General features: G+C 65.0%; 2 protein-coding genes across 2 annotated transcripts; one reads left to right on the top strand and one right to left on the bottom strand.

Annotated features, from left to right (window-relative positions):
• The first annotated feature begins 1,961 nt into the window (after window positions 1-1,961).
• On the top strand, window positions 1,962-7,094 carry LOC100089754 (zinc finger protein 777). Its single transcript, XM_029078086.1, has 6 exons — window positions 1,962-2,057; window positions 3,186-3,557; window positions 4,018-4,144; window positions 4,401-4,511; window positions 5,348-5,464; window positions 6,079-7,094. The coding sequence occupies exons 1-6, from the start codon at window positions 2,019-2,021 to the stop codon at window positions 7,092-7,094; spliced, it is 1,782 nt and encodes a 593-aa protein (XP_028933919.1). The 5' UTR covers window positions 1,962-2,018.
• A 4,618-nt stretch (window positions 7,095-11,712) lies between these two features.
• LOC114816153 (nucleolin-like) lies at window positions 11,713-15,843 on the bottom strand. Its single transcript, XM_029078085.2, has 5 exons — window positions 15,433-15,843; window positions 13,963-14,148; window positions 12,685-13,025; window positions 12,361-12,540; window positions 11,713-11,808 (listed from the first exon to the last, which is right to left on the bottom strand). The coding sequence occupies exons 1-5, from the start codon at window positions 15,809-15,811 to the stop codon at window positions 11,713-11,715; spliced, it is 1,182 nt and encodes a 393-aa protein (XP_028933918.1). The 5' UTR covers window positions 15,812-15,843.
• Between the last annotated feature and the right edge of the window lie 3,875 nt (window positions 15,844-19,718).

Genomic DNA, 19,718 nt, shown 5'->3' with positions numbered 1-19,718 from the left:
CCACACTGCCGCCTCCCTTCCTCGGCCGGGGCTGTTTCTGTGCCGGCCGTGGGCTCCCGCTGCGGGGATGGATTTGGGGGTGTGCCTTCCGGGACGGGCGGACGTGGCTGGGTCCCCCGCCCCGAGCTTCGCGGAGGAACGATTGGCACGGCCAAGCCCAGAGGGCAAGGGAGGCGGCGTGAGAAAGCACGGCCTCCACGGGCACCCGCTCCTTTCCGACTGGCCGGGCCACGTCGCCGCCTGGCGTGGAGCAAGGTGGGCGACCCGCCCCAGCGACCAGATTGAGCGGCATGGCCGGCCGCCCTCCCCCTCCCCCCCGCCCCCCTTGGCTCCAGGCCTCAGGCAAGTGGCAGCCCAACAGGACCATCCGTGATCGCACCCCCGTAGCCCACTCCTCTCCTCTCCGCCCTGCTAGTGGGTGACGACCCACCCGTTTCTCTGTGGCTTAGGCCCAGAAGGGACAACCTCCTCGAAGCGGCAGCTCCGGTGGTCCCGCTGCTCGCGGGGGCCGCAGAGCCGCCCGCGTCCTGCTTTTCTCTTCCCGGACCCAGGGCGGGCCCCTCCCTGCAGTTCGGGGGCTCAGGATGGGCTTCCGTTCAAGTCAATAAAAGCCGAGTGAATTCCTAACATCTCCCTTTGTCCTCTCCTCGGTGGGAGGGAAGCGGATGCACCCCGATTCCTCAATAACTGTGGTATTCGCTAAGCGCTTACTATGTGCCAGGCCCCGCCCCAAGTCCTGGGGTGGCTACAAGCAGATGGGGTCGAACACAGTCCCTTTCCCACCTCAGCTCAGAGTCTCGATGCCCATTTTCCAGATGAGGAAACCGAGGCCCACAGCCGACAAGTGGTGGAGCTGGGATTAGAACCCAGGACCTTCTGCTTCCCAGGCCCGCGCTCCATCCGCTAGGCCCGGCTGCTTCTCAACTCCTTCCCGGACCCCACCTCCTAAGGGGCCACGAGCGCGGTCAGCCCTCGGAGCGGCCATCCCGGCCGGAGAGGAGATGACCGGAGGGGCGAAACGGTGTAGCCTCGGGGAAGGAACCCGGGCTCGAGAGTCGGGGGACTTGGGTGCCACCCCGCTTCTTCCACTCCGCTGTGTGACCTTGGGCAAGTCACTTTACTCCCTCTGGGCCTCAGTCGCCTCACCTGGATGATGGGGACTAAAGAGGCTCGTCAACGGGACACGGACCGTGTCCGACCTGAGTAGCGGCGCTCAGTATGGTGCCGTGTGCGCTTAGTAAACGCTTAACAGATATTTTAAAAAAAGTGTTAATGTCAGGGTCAGGTGGGGCTTGTAGTGCAGGGAAAGGGCCCCTCTCTGCTATAGGCGGTGGCCACCCGGAGTTTATTTTCTGAGGCGTTGTTATTAGGGGCCCTAAACCATCGGGTGCGTTTGGTGGGGGATGGATTTAGCACCGCAGCGAGGGCCGGGGGAGGCCGGAGCCCCCACCCGTCATCACCTTCCTTCCTTCGTGGCGCAGTGGAAAGAGCATGGGCTTTGGAGTCAGGGCTCATGAGTTCGAATCCCAGCTCTGCCACTTGTCCGCTGTGTGACTGTGGGCAAGTCACTTAACTTCTCTGTGCCTCAGTTCCCTCATCTGTAAAATAGGGATTAAGACTGAGCCCCACGTGGGACAACCTGATTCCCCTATGTCTACCCCAGCGCTTAGAACAGTGCTCTGCACCTAGTAAGCGCTCAACAAATACCATTCCTTCTTTCCTTCCTTCGGCCTCCGTCCGGCAGGGGGCGCCGGGGGTGGCGGGGCCCGGGTCCTCCGGCCGGCAGGGGGCGCGGGCGGCTGGCGAGGCCTCCCGTCCCGCAGGCGTGCGGCGCTCTGCCCGGGGGTTCGGCGGCCCTGGCCCAGCGCGCCTGCTCTCCGTCTCCACGGGCAACGGCCGCGCGTCCGGCCGGCGGGGAAGGGGGGCGGCGGGGTCGGGGGTCGGGGGTCGGGGGTCGGGGGTCGGGACGGCAGCGGGCCCGGGACCCCCGCGGACCCTCCGCCCGGTCACAAAGCACCATGGCCGAGGCCGAGGCCGCCGCCGCCGCCGCCGCGCAGGTGAGGCCGGGGATGAGGATGGGGTCGATGGCGGAGGCCCGGCCGCTCCCCGCTTGGTCCCGGGCGTCACCCGACGGGCCCCGCCCCGCCCCGCCCCTCTCCTCCCTTCTCTTCTCTTCTCTTCTCTTCTCTTCTCTTCTCTTCTCTTCTCTTCTCTTCTCTTCTCTTCTCTTCTCTTTCCCCCCTTCCTCCTCTCCCCCTTTTCCTTCTGTGTCCCCTTGCGTGTCTTCTCCTCTCCTCTCCTCTCCATCTCCCCTCGGCTTCTTCCTCTCCTCCCCGCTCCTCCGACTCCTTTCCCCCAGCTCCTTTTCTTCTCCCCCTCTCCTCTCCTCTTCCGTCTTCCTTCCTCTTCTCTCCCTTCCTTCCTCTTCCCTTCTCCCCTCTTCTTCTTCCTCTCTCTCTCCCTCCCTCCCTTCCTTCCTCTCCCCTTTCCTCTTCCTCCTCTCTCCCTCTCCCCCCTCTACCTTCCTTTCTCTCCTCTCCTCCTCTCCCCCTCCTCTTCCTCTCTCCCTCCCTTCCTTCTTCTCTTCCTCCTCTTCCTCTCCCCCCTCGTCTTCCTCCTGTCATCTTCCTCTCCTTTCCTCTCCCCCTCCTCTTCCCCTCCCTCCTCTCATCTTCCTCTCCCCCTCCTCTCTCCCTCCCTTTCTCTCCCCCTCCTCTTCCTCTCCCCCCTCCTCTTCCTTCTGTCATCTTCCTCTCCTTTCCTCTCCCCCTCCTCTCTCTTCCTCTCCTCCTCCTCTCTCTTCCTCTCCCCCTCCTTCCTCTCTTCCTCCTCTTCCTCTCTCCCTCCTCTTCCTCCTGTCATCTTCCTCTCCCGCTCCTCCCTCCCTCTCCCCCCTCCTCTTCCTCTCCCTCTTCCTTCCTCCCTCCCCCCTTCCTCTCCCCCCTCCTCTTCCTCTCCCATCTTCCTCTCCCCCTCCTCTCTCTTCCTCTTCTCCTCTTCTGCTCCTTTCCTCTTTCTTCTCTCCCTCTCTTTCCTCCCTCCCTCCCTCCCTCCCTCATCCTCTCCTCTCCCTCTTCTTTTCCCTCCCCAATCTCCTCTCCCTCCTCTCCCTCCCCCTCTCCTCATCCTCTCCCTCCTCTCCTCTCTCCCTCTCTTTCCTCTCTCCCTCCTCCTCCTGCCAACAGGAATGGGACATGAGGACCCAGCCCCCAACCCTCTTCCCGGCCCGCAGCCTCCCCCAGCTCCCGGCCGCGGACCTCTCCCTGTGGACCGTGGTGGCCGCCGTGCAGGCCGTGGAGAGGACGGTGGGGGCCCAGGCGGCCCGGCTGCTGAGCCTGGAGGGCCGGGCCGGCTCGGCGGAGAAGAAGCTGGCCGACTGCGAGAGGACGGCGGCCGAGTTCGGGAGCCGGCTGGAGGGCAAGTGGGCCGTGCTGGAGACGCTGCTGCAGGAGTACGGGCTCCTGCAGAGGAGGCTGGAGAACATGGAGAACCTGCTCAGGAACAGGAACTTCTGGATCCTCCGCCTCCCCCCGGCCACCAACGGCGAGGTCCCCAAGGTGAGCCGACCGGGAACGGTCAAGGCGGGACGGTTGACTGGGGTCCCGTAGAGCAGAAGAATTAGGGGCTGGGCCCCGCTCGTTCAGAAGTGAGCGACCCACGGGCGTCGGGCGGTGAAGGGGACGGTGGTCCGGCAACCGGGGGTGGGCGCGTTCGGGGGCGCGGGGTGGAGGGCGGCGGGGCGAGGGAGATGTAGGGCCGCTATGGAGGATGGACCGCCACCCCCCCCCCCCCCCACCCACCTCCCGCTCAGCCTCCCGGGCCCCGGCGGGGCCACCGGGACCCCATCCTGCCCCCCAGGAGGGAAGCGACTCTTAGGCCCTTGACCTCTGACCTTCTCGCCGCCAAAGCCGGGGCCGAACCCGCCTCGCCGACCGGGGGACCCCGGAAAAGGGGGGGGGAGCGGGGATTCCCCGGGGGCCCAGGGAACTGAGGGGGTGACAACTGTGGCGGCCGCAGGTGCCGGTGACCTTCGACGACGTGGCCGTCTACTTCTCGGAGCAGGAGTGGGGGAACCTGGACCGGGGGCAGAAGGAGCTCTACAAGAACGTCATGAAGGGCAACTACGAGACGCTGGTCTCGCTGGGTAATGGTGGGGGGGGGGGGTCCCCTGGACGGGAAAATGGCGATGAAGACTGTGAGCCTCATTGGGACAGAGACCGTGTCCAACCTGATTTGCTCGTGTCTACCCCCGGCTTAGTGCAGTGCTTGGCACATAGTAAGCGCTTAAATCCCATGAAAAACAATTAAAAAAAAACTACCATAATTCAGACTCTGCTGCCTTCCCCCATGCCATTTCCCCACCCTAATGCCCTCACCTTCCCTTTCTGCCCCCCGAACAGATTACGCCGTTTCCAAGCCGGACTTTCTCTCCCGGATTGAACAAGGGGAAGAACCTTGCGTCCAGAGCCTGGGGGCCGAGGAGGATGGCTCGGCAGGAGACCCCAACCCCGGTAAGTCAGACGGGTCCGGGTCCCACAGCCTGGATGATTTAGGGGGGCTCCCCCACCCGATTCCCGCCCCCCGAGGGCAGCTGGGTTTGTCCGCGAGGCCTCGGTAGCCCTCGCTCCATCTCCAGGACCAGAGTGAACCCATGGAAAGTGACCAAGTGGAAAGAGGCCGGGCCTGGGAGTCAGAGGCCCTGGGTTCTAATCCCAGCTCTGCCACCTTCCTTGGGTGAGCCGTTTACTCTCTCTGGGCCTCAGTTTCCTCATGTGTAAAATGGAGATTCGATCCCTGTTCTTCCTACTTAGTCTGGGAGCTCCAGGAGGGACAGGGAGTGTTGTCCGACCAGATCGACTCGTATCTACCCCGGCGCTTAGAACAGTGTTAGACGCTTGATGAGCACTTATCCAAAATCGGTCAATGAATGGTATTTATTGAGAGCTTACTAAGCACTGTACTAAGTGCTGGGGAGAAGACAGCACAACAGAATCAGGAGACACATCCCCTGACCTTAAGAACCAGGTCCATCCCTCAGAGCACGGCTTTCCTGGCGTTTTGGATTTTATTTTTTTTTAAACGGTATTTGTGAAGTGCTTATTACGTGCCAGGCACCGTTCTAGACGCTGGGTAGATCCAAGTTAATCAGGTCGGACACGGTCCTGGTCCCTCATGGGGCTCACGGTCTTCATCCCCATTTTACCGAGGAGGTAACCGAGGCCCAGAGAAGGGAAGTGACTCGCCGTGGGTCACACGGGATTCCCCGGACACCTCCGCTGAGCAGCCCCCTTGTCACCTCCGGGAGGGGGTCGGTGAAACGTGACGTGGTCCCCTTTCCCGGGAGCAGGACCCCCGGTTTCCGCCCCCGAGGGGCCAACGTGGATTAAAGAAGAGGAAGAGTCGGGGGTCCCCGATCGGGAGGCCCCAGAAGGCGGCGGCGGCAGCCCCGCAGACCCCGGCCTGGGTGAGTGAGCGGCTCCCCCTTCCCCCCAGCAGCTCCTCAACCGCCTCCTCTCCCTCGCCCAGCCTGGACCGGCTCCCTCCGGTCTGGACCAGTGGGCCCCGCTGGGCAGTGCCACCCCGGCCCCCGGGGAGTAGCGGGGCCCGGGTGTCTGGGGACCTGGGTTCAAATGCCGGCCCTACCAACTGCTTGCCCGGCGACCTGAGACGAGTCACTTCGCTTCCTCTGCTCCTCGGTTCCCTCAGTGGCGATTAAATCTCCGTTTTCCCGCTTATGGACGTGAGGGACGGAGGCAGTGTCGGACCTGATTTACCTGTACCCACCCCAGCGCTCAGGATAGTGTCGGACGCATGGTATGGGCTTAACGAATACCGTAAAAAAACGAAGAGAGAGAACTTTCCGGCTTCAAGGTGCCAGTTCTCAGCTCTGCCCGGGGTCGAGGAAACCCTAGGCCACAGCCTCTGGAGCGGGTAATAACGGTCATGACCGCGGTATTTATTAAGCGTTTACTATGTGCCGCGCCGTGTACGAAGCGCTGGGGTAGATATAAGCCAATCGGGTTGGACGCAGTCCCTGTCCCACATGGGGCTCTCACAGTCTCTGTCCCCGTTTTACAGATGGGGAAACTGAGGCACAGAGCAGCGCCTCCCCGCCGAAGGCCCGGGCGGCCTCCACCCACCTCCGCTCTCTCTCTTTCCCCGCCGCTGCGGAGGGCGGCTGGGCCGGGAGCAGCGCCGAGGGGCCGCGGGCGGAGGCCGGACCCCAACGCCCCCAGGCCCCCAGGCCGGACCTCGCCCGGGATCCCGCGGGCCAGAGCCAGCGCGGCTTCCCGCCGCCCCCACGGGCCCCGAGCCCCGAGCCGGGGGGCGTCCCGCCCGCCGCGCCGGCCTGGTGGGAGCCTCCGGCCGCGCCGGGAGAGCGGCCCCCCGCCCTGGCCGACCCCGGCTTCCGGCCGCACGAGGGCCCGGCCCGGCCCGAGGGGCCCGGGACTCCCGGGCGGGGGCCGCCCCCGGGCCCCAGGGGCTTCCGGCCTCGAGCCCCCGCCCCACCCCACCCCCGGCGGCACGGCTGCCCGGACCGCCCCCGGAGGTTCCCGGCCCGGCGCGCCCTGGGCAAGCGCCCGCCCCAGGCCCGGCCCTTCCAGTGCCCCGAGTGCGACAAGAGCTTCGTCTGCCACTCGTGGCTCAGCCGGCACCGCACCCTGCACACGGGCGAGCGGCCCTACCAGTGCCCCGAGTGCGAGAAGCGCTACAGCCGCAAGGAGTACCTGCTCAACCACCAGCGCCTGCACACGGGCGAGCGGCCCTTCCACTGCGCCCACTGCGGCAAGAGCTTCACGCTGAAGCGCAGCTTCGTCCGCCACCAGCGGCGCCACGCCAAGGAGGGCCCCGGCCCGCTGGGCCCGCCCCCGGCCCGCCCCGCCGGCCTCGCGGCCCGCCTGCCCGCCCCGACCGGCGAGACCCCCGGGCCGGGCGGCGCCGGGCGCCGGGCGGCCGAGGATGCCCTCTACCCGTGGGGCGGGGGCGGCGAGGCCTGCCTGTTCCCGGACCCCCTGCAGGGCCCCTTGTGGACGGCCCGGGGACCCGGCCCGGGCCCGGGAATCCCGGTGGTCAAGGCCGAGAGACTCTGGTAGCCGGGGTGGCGACCGGGGCCGGGGGGGCGGTGGGGTGACCGGACGGGACCCGGCGGAGGTCGTCGGGTCGAGGAGGTCGGTGACGCGAGGCGATAAACGCTCTGGCCGGTGAGAGTCGGCCCCGCCGCCGGGGGCCGGACACCGCCCCACAGGCTCCGGCGGGAGTGACCTTGGGCGAGTCACTTCACTACTCTGGGCCTCATTCCACCCTTCTGGAAAATGGGGGTGAAGACTGGGAGCCCTGCGTGGGACAGGGACTGCGTCCAGCCCGATCACCTTGTACCTACTCCAGCGCTTAGTACGGTCCCTGGCACTTAGGAAGCGCTTAACCAATACCACGGGTTCCAATTATTACCACACGGAAGGCGCTAAGCAGAGACCGCCACGTTTAGTTTGATGAATTGTCCTGTTCCTCAACGGCTCTCCCAATATACCCCACCGTCTGGTACGATTTATTTGCAGGAAACGGGGAGAGGCGACAGGATGCCCCAGTTGGCTGTTTGTAGCCCAAGACATCTGTTAATTTTCTCAAGCCGAGTAATACAGTTGGAAGCGGTGGAGGTTTGAGATCAATATCCTAAACCGCTCGACCGTTTTCAGTGACCCTCAGGAAAACTCTAACGTGATTCCCTTTCCCCTGGTCAGGAGCTGGGGGTTCTGGGGGAGGGGGCGTGATTCCCATCTGGTTCCGCAACCCACGTTAAACAAGAGAAGGCGGCGTGGCCTAGTGGATAGAGCCCGGGCCTGGGAGTCGGAAGGATCTGGGTTCTAGTCCCGGCTTCGCCGCTCAGCTGCCACGTGACCTCGGGCCAGTCCCTTCACCTTGCCGGGCCTCGGTTACCTCCTCCGTAAAACGGGGGTTAAGACCGTGGGACGTGAACCGCGTCCAAACCTGAGTAACTTGTATCTACCCCGGCGCTTGGTACAGTTCCCGGCACACGGTCGGCAAATACCCTAAGCGATACCGTCAGACACACCACCCTAAAAAAGAAGAAAAGATGCTGAGAATTTCAAGAGCAGCAGAAGAGGGGAAACAAGTCAAGGCAGGCAGGTGCTGAACCCCCACCGGTGCTAGAGGGAGAACCCAGCCGGAACTAAAATCCTGATTGTAGCCAGTTGTCTGACCTGCGGATTTCTGGCCGGAGGGGGCAGTGGGTGGGTTCCTCAATCAATCAATCAATGATATTTATCTGTTTGTGTGAAGCAGCGCGGCCTAGCAGATAGAGCCAGGGCCTGGAAGTCAGAGGACCTGGGTTCCGATCTCGGCTCTGCCGCGTGGCTTTGGGCAAATCGCTTCTCTGTGCCTCGGTCACCTCATCTGTAAACGGGATTAAATCCTTCCTCCTATTTAGACTGCGAGCCCCGCGTGGGACGGGGCAAACCGATTTACTTGTATCTTCCTCAGCGCTTAAAAGAGCGCTCGGTACGTAGTGAGCACTTGACAAGTTCCTCGGTTATTGGGAGGGCACAACGGAACGGAGTTGGTTCCCCGCCCACAAGGAGCTTCCAATCTAGCGGGTGGACGGGGTTGGGGTAATGCGGTATAACGGCGGCACAGACCCATCAGGTGGTGGTCAGCCTGATAATCGGCTTCCTCGGTCGCTTCCATCCCTGCCCCAGGATCGGCAACGACGAGAGGGCAAGTGGACCGTGGAGACCCCTATCATCGACTCCCCCGCGACCCGCAGGAGGACCTGTGTTCCGATCCCCGCTCGGCCGCTTGTCTGCTGGGTGACTTCGGGCAAGTCTCTTCACTTCCCCGGACCTCAGTTCCTTCATCTGTAAAATGGGGATTAAGACCGCGAGCCCCCTGTGGAACAGGGACTCTATCCAGCCTGATGAGCTTGTACCTACCTCGGCGGTCAGTACGGGGCCCGGCCCGTAGTAAGCGCTTAATAAATACGAAAAAAGAAGGGAGTGCCCCACAGTTTGTAACTCTTGCCACCTCCCTGGCCCGGCCTGGTCTCGGTCCAGGTCCAGTCCACTCCAGTTTGGGTGTGAGGGGCGGGCCAGCGAACCCCATGACCATGGGAAGGGGCTCTGGACTAAGGGGCGGGTAGCTCCTCCCCTGGCCGGAGACCCCGGTCTCCCCCAAATATCTCGGCGGCCATCCCTCCGCCGTACTAATGACGACGGTATTTGTTAAGCGCTTCCTAGGTGCCAAGCACTGTTCTAAGCGCCGGGGGAGATAGGAGGTCATCAGGTTGTCCCAGGTGGGGCTCACCGTCTTCATCCCCATTTGACAGATGAGATCACAGAGGCACAGAGAAGTGGCTTGCCCAAAGCCACCCAGCTGACACATGGTGGAGCGGGGATTAGAACTCACGACTTCATATTAATTGAGGGCTCACTGTGCAGAGCACTGTACTAAACTCTTGGGAGAGGACAGTAGAACGATAGGACAGGCACTGTCAGCTGGTCGTGAGCAGCGAACATTCATTCAATCGTACTTATTGAGCGCTTACTGTGTGCGGAGCACTGTACTAAGCGCTTGGGAAAATACAATAGGGCAATAAACAGCGACATTCCCTGCTCACCACGAGCGGCCACTGGGTCTCTCTTAGTGTTCTAGTGTCCTCTCCCAAGGGCGCAGTACAGTGCTCTGCACATAGTAAGCGCTCAGTTAATAGGATGGGCTGAAACTAGAAAGAAGAGACCCCCCCCCACACTCCCCCTGGGACCGGGGTCGCACATGCGAGGAGGGGCCATGCCGCGTCGTCGCCAGGGTGACGCACTGCCCTGGCGCATCGTTTCCAGGGCCCGCATCCCGGGCATCCCCTCCCGGGAAAGACTACAATTCCCAGCAGGACTCCCCGGGAGGAGAGGGCTGGACTTGTAGGCCGTGAGCCTCGGTGGGGAGGGACGGTCTCCAGCTGTTGCCGAATTGTACTTTCTCAGCGTTTAGTACGGTGCGCTGCACACAGCGCTCAATAAATACGAGTGAATGAAGGAATGAACCGAAGCATTGTGGCGCGGTGGAAGACGGGCTTGGGAGGCAGAGGTGGTGGGTTCTAATCCCCGCTCCGCCGCTTGTCAGCTGGGTGACTTCGGGCAAGTCGCTTCTCTTCTCTCCGCCTCGGTTATCTCATCTGTCAAATGGGGATGAAGGCCGTGAGCCCCACGTGGGACAACCTGATGACCTTGTATCTACCCCAGCGCTTAGAACAGTGCTTGGCACATAGTAAGCACCTCACAAATACCATGATTATTAAGTCGTCCTGCCCTGACCTCTGGGCTCCCTCACAACCCCGACGCCCCGCTTCATGCCCAGTGCACCTCTGGCCTGTCTGTTGGGGATCTGTGTGTTGACCCTGTATCTCCCCCAGTGCTTAAAACAGTGCTCGGTACATAGTAAGCGCTTAACAAATGCCAACATTATTATTATTATCTGCCCGAGGGGCTCCCTGGGGGAGGCCCTGACCCTTCCCGCGGGTGCCCTGGGCCTATTCCCCGGGACGGCGGACTTGACTGGATTGCAAGCTCCTGGTGGGCAGGGAATACGCCTTGTCCGGAAGTTGTATCCCCCAAGGGTTTAGTACAGTGGACAGTGAGAAGCAACGTGGCTTTAGCGGAAAGAGCCCGGGCTTGGGAGTCAGAGATCGTGGGTTCTCACCCCGGCTCCGTCACCCGTCAGCTGCGTGACTTTGGGCAAGTCACTTCACCACTCGGTGCCTCAGTTACCTCCTCTGTAAAACGGGGATTAAGACTGTGAGCCCCACGTGGGACAACCTGATCACCTTCTATCTCCCCCGGCACTTAGGGTAAGCGCTTAATCAATACCATCATTATTATTATTAGCCAACAGAAAGTGCTTAATAAAAGAAAGCAGCGTGGCCTAGCGGATAGAGCACGGGACCCGGCGGTCAGAGGGACCCGGGTTCTAATCCCGGCTCCACCACCTGCCTGCTGTGTCACCCTGGGCGAGTCACTTCATCTCTCTGTGCCTCAGTTCCCTCAACTGTAAAATGGGGGGTGAAGACGGTGAGCCCCACGTGGGACATGGACCGTGTCCAACCCGATTAGCTTGTTTCTTTGGCAACGCTGAGTACAGCGCTTGGCACACAGTAAACGTTTAACAAGTACCATAATCATTATTATCTACGGCAGCTCTCAGGACAGTCCCTGGCACACAGTAATCGCAAATACCATTCAAAACCCCCCCGAAAACCATTGCCCCCAAATCCCTCTTGGCTGGGGCCTCTCAGTACAGAGCCTGGCACAGAGTAAGCACTTAAAAAATACCATTAAAAACACCTCACAACCTCCTATTGCCCCCCTGCTCCCTCTCAGCTGGGGCCTCTCTCTAAGAGCCGGGGGCCCCGCCGCCCACCTCCGTCACCGCCCCACAAGGCAGCGTGGCCTAACGGGTAGAGCCCGGGCCCGGAAGGACCCGGGTCCTCATCCCGGCTCTGCCACAAGTCTGCTGCGTGACCTTGGCTGAGTCGCTTCCTTTCTCTGGCCCTCCGGTCCCCGCTCAGTAAAATGGGGACGAAGGCTGTGATCACCACGTGGGTCGGGGACCGTGTCCGACCTGATCTGCCGGGTCTAGCCCAGCGCTCACAACGGTGCTCGGCACATAGTAAGCGCTTAAGAAATACCACCGGCGTCATTACCATCATCATGGTCCCGGCAACTCCCACGGGCTCTCCCGGACGTACTCCTGCAAGCCCAGGCTCACGCAGATGCACTCGTGCAGCCCCACGGGCCCGAGCTCCTAGAAGCGAATCCTATTCGCACGCACCTGAAGGCCCAGCTCCAGCGGGGGGACGTGCGCCACCCCCACCCCAAACCGACCCCCACGAGACCGGCCGGCCCGCGGGGGCCTCCTCCGCCCGTGCCCGGCCCCCGCCGGACGGAGATTCACCCCACCCCGGGCATCCCCACCCCCGGGGCACAGCAGGAGGCCCTCACCTCTCGACCCCTTTATTTTTTTTTTCCTTTCTTCCTTTTAATCTTAAAAGAGTCCACGCGCCCACCTCGCCCCCGGCCGCCCGCACCTCCCCACCCACCCCGGACCCCCCGTCCCTAGCTGTTGCCCAGGTAGAGACGTCTGTGTTTGGAGGTGGAGCCCCGGGGCCGGCCCCGGCCCCTCCTCGGGACCCCCGGACCGCCCCGGCCCGGCCCCGCGGGCTCCCCCCGGCCCGAGCCGGGCCGGAAGAAGAAGGAGCCGGAGTGCGGGGAGGTCCCCGAGAGCGGGGTGGCGGGGGGCGGGGAGACGTCCCGGGCGGCGGGGGGGCTGGGGCGCGGTCAGGGCGGCGGCGGCGGCCTGGCTGTGGCGGGCGAAGGCGCGCTCCTGCCTCAGGTAGCGCAGCTCGTCGCGGATGTCCGTGAGGACGCCCAGGAGGCGGGCCTGCAGCTCGCGGTCTCGGGCCCGCTCCTCCCGCTGCTGCGCCCGCTCCTCCTGCCACACGCCCAGCTCCTGCTGGTACAGCTGGTCCCACTGCTCCTCCAGGTCCAGAAGCCGGTGCCAGTTAGTCCGCCAGGCCTCCCGGGCGGGGCGGGGAGGCTCGGCCCCCGGGGACGCCGCCGCCGGGGAGCGCGGGCCCGGCTCCTTCTCCCAGCCGCCGCCGCCCGCCGGCCGGGCGGGGGCCGGCCCGGGGCCGGGGTGGTGGTCTGCGCCGGCGGCCGGGGCGGAGGTCCAGTCGGGGGCGTCCTCGGGCGTGGAGGGGAGGGAGGCCCGCGAGCCGCAGCGCCGTAGGACCAGGGGGCCGCGCCGCTCTTCGTCCGCGTCCTCGTCCTCCTCCTCTTCCCGCTCCTCCTCCTCCTCCTCGTCCTCGTCCTCGTCCTCCTCCTTGGGGGGGTCCGGGCCGGGACCCGGGGCCCGGGCGGGGAGGGGCCGCGCGTCCGTCTCCTCTTCCTCCGCGGAGCCGTAGGGCCCCCCCGTGCCGTTGCGCAGGGGCGGGGACGTGGGCGGCTCGGGGCCCGGCTCTCCTGCCCGACCGAAGACAGACGTCGGCTTGGGACCGCCGGGAGGCCCCACGGCTGCCCACACCCCCCCCAACCCGCCGGCCTGCCCCCCTAGGAAGGGCCCGGGTTCCAATCCCGGCTCCGTCACCTGTCTGCTGTGTGACCCGGGGCCTCCCCGCTTCGCTGCTCTGGGCCTCCGTTCCCCCCTCTGGAAAACGGGGACTAGGGCTGTGAGCCCCAGGTGGGACAGGGACTGTGTCCGACCTGTTTAGCCCGAACGGACCCCAGAGCTTAGTACAGTGCCTGGAACGTAGTCGGCGCTTTACGGATACCATAAAAACAAATGGCTGGCCCGGCCGGAAGAATACGAGGAGGCAAAATGGCAAGGAAGCCCGGGGTGGGCCGGGCTCGGGCTATCCGCCGGGCCCGGCCCCGTAGGGTGACCAGAGAACACGGCTCACCCCTCGAGGGTGGGGGTGATCCCCGGGCAAGGACGCCGCCCCCTCCGAGGGCGTGGGGGGGGGGTGGTCTTTGGGAACGGGTCTGGCACCGGATCCTCGACACCCCCTCCCCACCGTCAAGCAGAGCCAAACGGGAGAAAGCCGGACTCCGCCGACCGCCCACCCCGCAACGCCCCACAGCTCCGTCCCCCTTCCACCATCCCTACGGGCTCTCGGTCACTCGCTCACACCTCGCCTCAGCCGCCTGGGGCGGCTAGGGGGTGGCTAGTGGCAGGAGGGTAGCCGGCCAGACCTGCCTGCGGTCAGGACACAGATCGGACCCTTCGGACCAAAGCCTGCGTTAGAACCCAAGTCTCCAGAGGGCGGGAGTGGGCGGGAAGGCCCCCCGATTCTCTGGGCCCCCCTCCCTCCCGCTCCCCGGTCGTGGCATCGATCTGGGCTGCGGGTGGGGTGAAGCGAGGCTGGCCCAGCCCCGCCGCCCCGGGGGCCCGCCCGCTTACCTGAGCTCCGCCCCTCCCCGGGAGCGACCTCGCGGAGGCCCGAGGGGTCCGGGCCGCGGCCGGCGGGGCGGGGGCCGGGGCCGCCCTCCGCGTCGGGCAGCGAGGAGGGCTGCCCGTTGGTGTTGATGAAGATGCTGGGTTGGAGCGGCATCACCGACTGCTTGGAGGCTCCGGGGAAGAAGGCATCTGCGGGGCCGAGAAGCACCAGGACAGGTCACGCTGGGGGAAGGGGTCGCCGGGCTCCTCCGCGGGCTTCCCCGGGGCCGGGAGGGCGGGCGGGGACGCCGCCGGCCCCGGTCGGGGGTCCGAAGCGGGACCCGGTCCTCCCGGGCACGGAGACGCCACCTCGGCCAACCCCCCGGGAGCCAGCGTGGGGCCGGGCACCCGTCACACCTCCCGCCGCCTCAATCAACGGTATTTATCGAGCGCTCCCAATGCTCCGGGCTAAGCGCTCGAGAGCGTACCAGACAACGGAGTAAACAACGTGACTCTTTTCCATCTACCCCGGCGCTCAGTACAGTGCCCGGCACAAAGTAAGCGCTTAACAACCACCGCGATTATTATTACTAATAGTATTGCACATTCCCCGCCCACAGTGAGCAATCAATGGTATTTACTGAGGGCTTATTCTGCGCAGAGCACTGTACCAAGTGCTTTGGGAGCGTACAGAACAACGGAATCAGGTGACACGAGAAGCAGCGTGGCCTAACGGGTAGAGCTCCGGGCCTGGGGGTCGGAAGGACCTGAGTTCTGATCTCTGCTCGGCCACTTGTCTGTGTAACCTCGGGCAAGTCGCTTCACTGCGTCTCAGTTCCCTCATCTGTAAATTGGGGGTGAAGACCGTGAGTCTCACGTGGGACCGGGACTGTATTCAACCTGATTATCTTCTCTCTACCCCAGAGCTTAGTAAAGTGCCTGGCAGCTAGTAAGCGCTTCACAAATACCACAGTTATTATTATTATTATTATTATTATTATTATTACACCTTCCCTGCTCATAATGAGTTTACAACCGAGGGTATTTATTGAGCGCTTACTGTGTGCGGAGCACCGCGCTAAGAGCCGGAGAACGCACTGAGTAGCCGCACGCCGTAGTGGACAGAGCACAGGCCTGGGAGCGGGAAGGTCACAGGGTCTAATCCCGGCTCGGCCACTTGCCTGCCGTGTGACCTTGGGCGAGTCACTTCCCTTCTCAGTTCCCTCATCTGTAAAATGGGGATGGGAGACCGTGAGCCCCGCACGGGACGGGGGCCGTGTCCAGCTCGATTTGCCTGGATCCATCCACCCCAGCGCCGAGTAGGGGGCCCGGCGCACAGCGAGAGCTTAACAAATGCCATCATTTAGTATCGTCATCGTCATTCCGATCGCAAGACGAGAGAAGCACGTCCCCCACCCGCAGCGAGCTCACGGTGGAGACGGGGGGGGGGGGACCGGAGTCCCCACCGGGCCCCCCCCCGTCCCCGGGCCCGACCTGGGTCGAAGCCAGCCTCCTGCTCGGCCTCGCTGCTGGCCTGGGTGAAGGTGGAGGCGACCATCTTCTCGAGCGGCGTGAGGCGGGCCTTGTGGGGGCCGGAGCCGCCGGGGCCGCCCTTCTTGGACGAGAGCTTGCGCTTGACGTCGAGCCGCAGGTCCCGCCACTTGTGCTTGAGGTCCTCGACGGAGCGCTCGGTGTAGCCCAGGAAGTTGACGCGGCTCTGGATCTGGGCCCAGAGCTGGTTGCGGCGGGCGGCGTGGGTGCGCAGGGCGTCGGCCCCGTACAGGGCCCCGAAGTGCCGCACCACGTTCCACACCAGCGTCTCCGTCTCGTCGTTGGAGAAGTTGGCCTTGCGCTTGCGGCCCGGGACCGCCATGCCCGGCGACGGGGCGGGCGGGCCCCGGGGGCACCGGGCCGGGCCGGGGACCCCCGCCGTCCGGCCCGGGGGAGGGGGCGGGACCGGCTCCGGCACGGGGCGGCGCGGGGGGCCGTGGTGCCGGGCGGGGTGGGGGTCCGGATCAGGAGGCGGCGGCGGCGGTCCCGTGCTCTGGGGGGGGTCGGGGACGGGAGCCCCATCCGCTTCACTCTCCGAGGCTCGAGGGCACCTGCGGCTGGGGCGGGGGAGAGAAGAGCTGGACCGTAAGCCCGTCCTGGCTTCGAGCGATGCTTAGCACACAGTACTTTCATTCGTTCAATCGGTCGCATTTACCGAGCGCTCACTCTACGCGCTTAACAAATACCTCAATTATTATTGGACCGGAAGCTCGCCGCGGACAGGGAAAGCGTCTGTTCATCGTACGGTCCTCTCCCCGGCACTCGGGACAGTGCCCTGCACACAGTAAGCGCTCAATAAATACGACCGACTGACCGACCGGAGACCGAAAGCTTGTTGCGGTCAAGGAACGCGTCTACCAACTCTGGAATGCCGTCCTCTCCCGACCGCTTAGTACAATACCAGGCACACGGTAAGCGCTCAACAGATACGATTGAACAAATGTAGGCGCCCACGGGCGGGGGCGATGGAGGACCCTCCCCTAACCCAAGATTGCTCCTGGGTTCACCTTCCACCTCCTCTTCTCCAGGTTTGGGAGATTTTGCTTATGGTGGGGTGGGGTGGGGGAGAGGGAGAGAGAGGGAGAGAAGCCCCCACAGGATGGCTTGAGGGGGAAGAGGGGAAGGCCTTCCCACTCCCCAACCCCCAGTCCTCTGACCCCCGGCAGGTGCCCCAGGAGCCTGCCCCCGGGGCTGATGTTGGGGAGGAATGGGTGGAGGGCTGGGGCTGGGGTCGAGGCAAGGGGCTGGGCCTGGGGTTGGAGTGAGGGGGTCTGGGCTGGGCCTGGGGTTGGGGTTGGGGTTGGAGTGGGGGGTCTGGGCTGGGGTTGGAGTGGGAGTGGAGGGTCTGGGCTGGGGTTGGAGTGGGGGGGTCTGGGCCTGGTGTTGGGTCCGGGTCTGGTGTTGGGCCCGGGCCTGGACCTGGGGTTCGAGGTTCGAGGTCCGAGGCCGGGTCGGCTGGGTGGTCTGGGCCCGGGCCCGGGGGTGGTGGGTGGTTGGGGGTGCGGGGTCGGGGCAGAGGCGGGCGGGCGGGCGGGGGGCCGGGCGGAGCGTGGCCTTTGTCCGCCCGTCGGCCCCCGGACCCCCGGGACCCCCCGGACCCCCGGGCCCCGGCGGCAGGGTCAGTATGGGATCCGGAGGGGGGGGAGGGGGGAGGAGGGTGACACACACGGACACCCCCGGACAGACGGACAGACAGACGATGTCCGGCCGGACAGACGTGCGCCTCCCCCCCGCCCCAGCCCGCTGGCTTCCGCCCCGGGCCGTCCGGACGGGCGGGGGGCTTCCGGGTGGTGGGGGGGACCCTCCTCTCCCCTCCCCTCCCCCCAAAACACACACACACGCACAGACAGGACGGACGGACAGACAGACATGTCCGCCGCCGCCGCGGCGCAGGGAGGAGGCCGGGACCCCCGGGGCCGATGCGGGGGAGACGGGGAGGGCAGGGGGACGGGGACGGGGACGGGGGAGGGAGGTGCCCTGCCCTGCCCTGCCCCGGGGGGGATCGGGGGAGGCCTGGGGTCAGCACCCGCGGGGAGGGGGGGAGCCGCACACACGGATCCCAACCGCCTACTCGCCTTCATTATTTCCTGCGTCCGCCGACACCGACACCAAACCGGGGGGGCCGGGGGGGACCGGACGGGGCGCCGGGGACCGAGGCAGCGCGGGAGCCGGGGGGGGAGGGGAGGAGGAGGGAGGAGAGAGGGGGTAAGGGCTGGGGAGGAGGAGGAGGAGGGAGGAGAGAGCGGGGCGGGGGAAAGGGAGGGGGGAGGAGGACAGAAAAGGGGAGGAGGGAGGAGAGAAGGGAAAAGGGGTGGGGGGAAGGAGGGGGAGGAGGGAGGGGGGGGGAAGGAGGAGAAAGGGGGGGGAAGGAGGGAGGGAGAAGGGAGGGGGAGGAGGACGGAGGAGGAGGGAAAAGGGAGGGGGAGGAGGGAGAGGGAGGAGAGAAGGGAAAAGGGAGGGGGAGGAGGGAGAGGGAGGAGAGAAGGGAAAGGCAGGGGGAGGGAGGAGAGAAGGGAAAAGGGGTGGGGAGAAGGGAGGAGAGAAGGGAAAGGAGGAGGGAGGGAGATGGGGTGGGGAGGAGAGAAGGGAAAGGAGGAGGGAGGGAGATGGGGTGGGGAGGAGGGAGGGAGAAGGGGTGGGGAGGAGGGCGGGGTGCGGGCAGGCGCCCCCCCCCCCCCGGGGGTGCTCCCCGCCGCCCTCTGGCGGCCGCCCGGCCCAGCGCCCCGGCCCAGCGCCCCGGCCCAGCGCCCCGGCCCCGGCCCCGGCCCCGGCCCCGGCCTCGGCCTCCCTCAGGATTTCCCCGCCCTCGGCCGGGCCGGGCCGGGCTCTCCCCTCCCCGGACTCGCCCGGGACTCGGTGGATGGTCCTCCCCGGACGGCACCGGCGGCGCTCACGGCTCGTGCCTCGCGATCCCGCTCCGCCGCCTGCTCGCTGCCCGACTCCGGGCCTCTCCGGGCCTTCCCTCGGCCGGGCCTCCGCTCCCCCCCACGCGGGACCCCCCCCCCCCCGCCCCCGAGGACCCGCCCTCTGCCCGGCGCCGAACACGTACGGGACCTCGTCCATTATTATGCCGAGAGACAAGCGGCGGGGCTCGGTGGAGAGAGCCCGGCCTGGGGAGTCGGATGGGCCTGGTTCATCATCATCATCATCATCAAAATAATGTTGGTGTCTGTTAAGCGCTTACTGTGCGCCGAGCACCGTTCTAAGCGCTGGGGGAGCCACAGGGGAATCAGGTGGTCCCACGTGGGGCTCGCCGTCTTCATCCCCATTTTCCAGATGAGGTCACCGAGGCCCAGAGAAGTGAAGCGACTCGCCCACGGTCACCCAGCTGACAAGTGGCCGAGCGGGGATTCGAACTCCCGACCCCTGACTCCAAAGCCCGGGCCCTCTCCGCCGGTTCGAATCCTAACTCCGCCGCTTGCCGGCCGGGCGACTTCGGGCCCGTCACTCGACTCCTCTGGGCCTCAGTGACCTGGTCTGTCGAATGGGGGTTGGGTCCCCGCTCTCCCTCCTCGTGGCGGGGTGGGGAGGGGGGTCTGGTGACCCTGTAACCACCCCAACCCTCGGCGCTTACCATCTATTCGTTCGATCGATAGTATTTATGGCTTATTACGTGCAGAGCGCTGTACCGAGCGCTTGGAGTGAACGAGTCGGCGACAGATAGGGACGGTCCCTGCCCTTTGACGGGCTCACGGTCTAATCGGGGGAGACGGGAAGACGAGAACAGTGGCGATAAATAGAGTCGAGGGGAAGAACGTCTGGTAAAAACAATGGCGACTAAATGGAATTGGGGTGATGGACATCTCGTTAAACAAAATAAATAGGGTGATAGAGCATCTAGTAAGCGCTTAATTCTTACCGGAGAAGCGGCGTGGCTCAGTGGAAAGAGCCCAGGGTCAGGAGTCAGAGGTCGTGGGTTCCAATCCCGCCTCCGCCACCCGTCGGCCGGGTGACTTTGGGCGAGTCGCTTCACTTCTCCAGGCCTCATCTGGAAAATGGGGATAAAGACCGTGAGCCCCCCGTGGGACGACCTCATTACCCTCTCTCTACCCCGGCGCTTAGAACAGCGCTCGGCACCTAGTAAGCGCTTAACAAAAACCAACTTTATTATTCTTATTATTAATCCCGGGTCAGCCCCTTGTCGGCTGCGCGACCTCGGGCAAGCCACTTCACTTTTCATTCATTCATTCGATAGTATTTGTTGAGCGCTTACTATGTGCAGAGCACTG

This window comes from Ornithorhynchus anatinus, chromosome 13 (genome assembly GCF_004115215.2).
Source record: "Ornithorhynchus anatinus isolate Pmale09 chromosome 13, mOrnAna1.pri.v4, whole genome shotgun sequence".
NCBI lineage: Eukaryota > Metazoa > Chordata > Mammalia > Monotremata > Ornithorhynchidae > Ornithorhynchus > Ornithorhynchus anatinus.
The sequence above is the reverse complement of the archived record's forward strand: the minus strand, read 5'-3'. Positions and strand labels throughout refer to the sequence as shown.

What these genes read in the sequence shown, in the direction of transcription:
- LOC100089754 (XM_029078086.1), top strand. Translation starts at nt 2,019, where the DNA reads ATGGCCGAGGCCGAGGCCGCCGCCGCCGCCGCCGCGCAG. An exon ending in GGCAGGAGACCCCAACCCCG is followed by an intron (nt 4,512 to 5,347) that starts GTAAGTCAGACG and finishes TCCCGGGAGCAG; the next exon opens with GACCCCCGGTTTCCGCCCCC. An exon ending in CCCCGCAGACCCCGGCCTGG is followed by an intron (nt 5,465 to 6,078) that starts GTGAGTGAGCGG and finishes CCCGTTTTACAG; the next exon opens with ATGGGGAAACTGAGGCACAG.
- LOC114816153 (XM_029078085.2), bottom strand. Translation starts at nt 15,811, where the DNA reads ATGGCGGTCCCGGGCCGCAAGCGCAAGGCCAACTTCTCCAACGACGAG. An exon ending in ACCACCCCGGCCCCGGGCCG is followed by an intron (nt 12,541 to 12,684) that starts GCCCCCGCCCGG and finishes CTGGACCTGGAG; the next exon opens with GAGCAGTGGGACCAGCTGTA. An exon ending in CCTTCGCCCGCCACAGCCAG is followed by an intron (nt 11,809 to 12,360) that starts GCCGCCGCCGCC and finishes ATTCGCTTCTAG; the next exon opens with GAGCTCGGGCCCGTGGGGCT.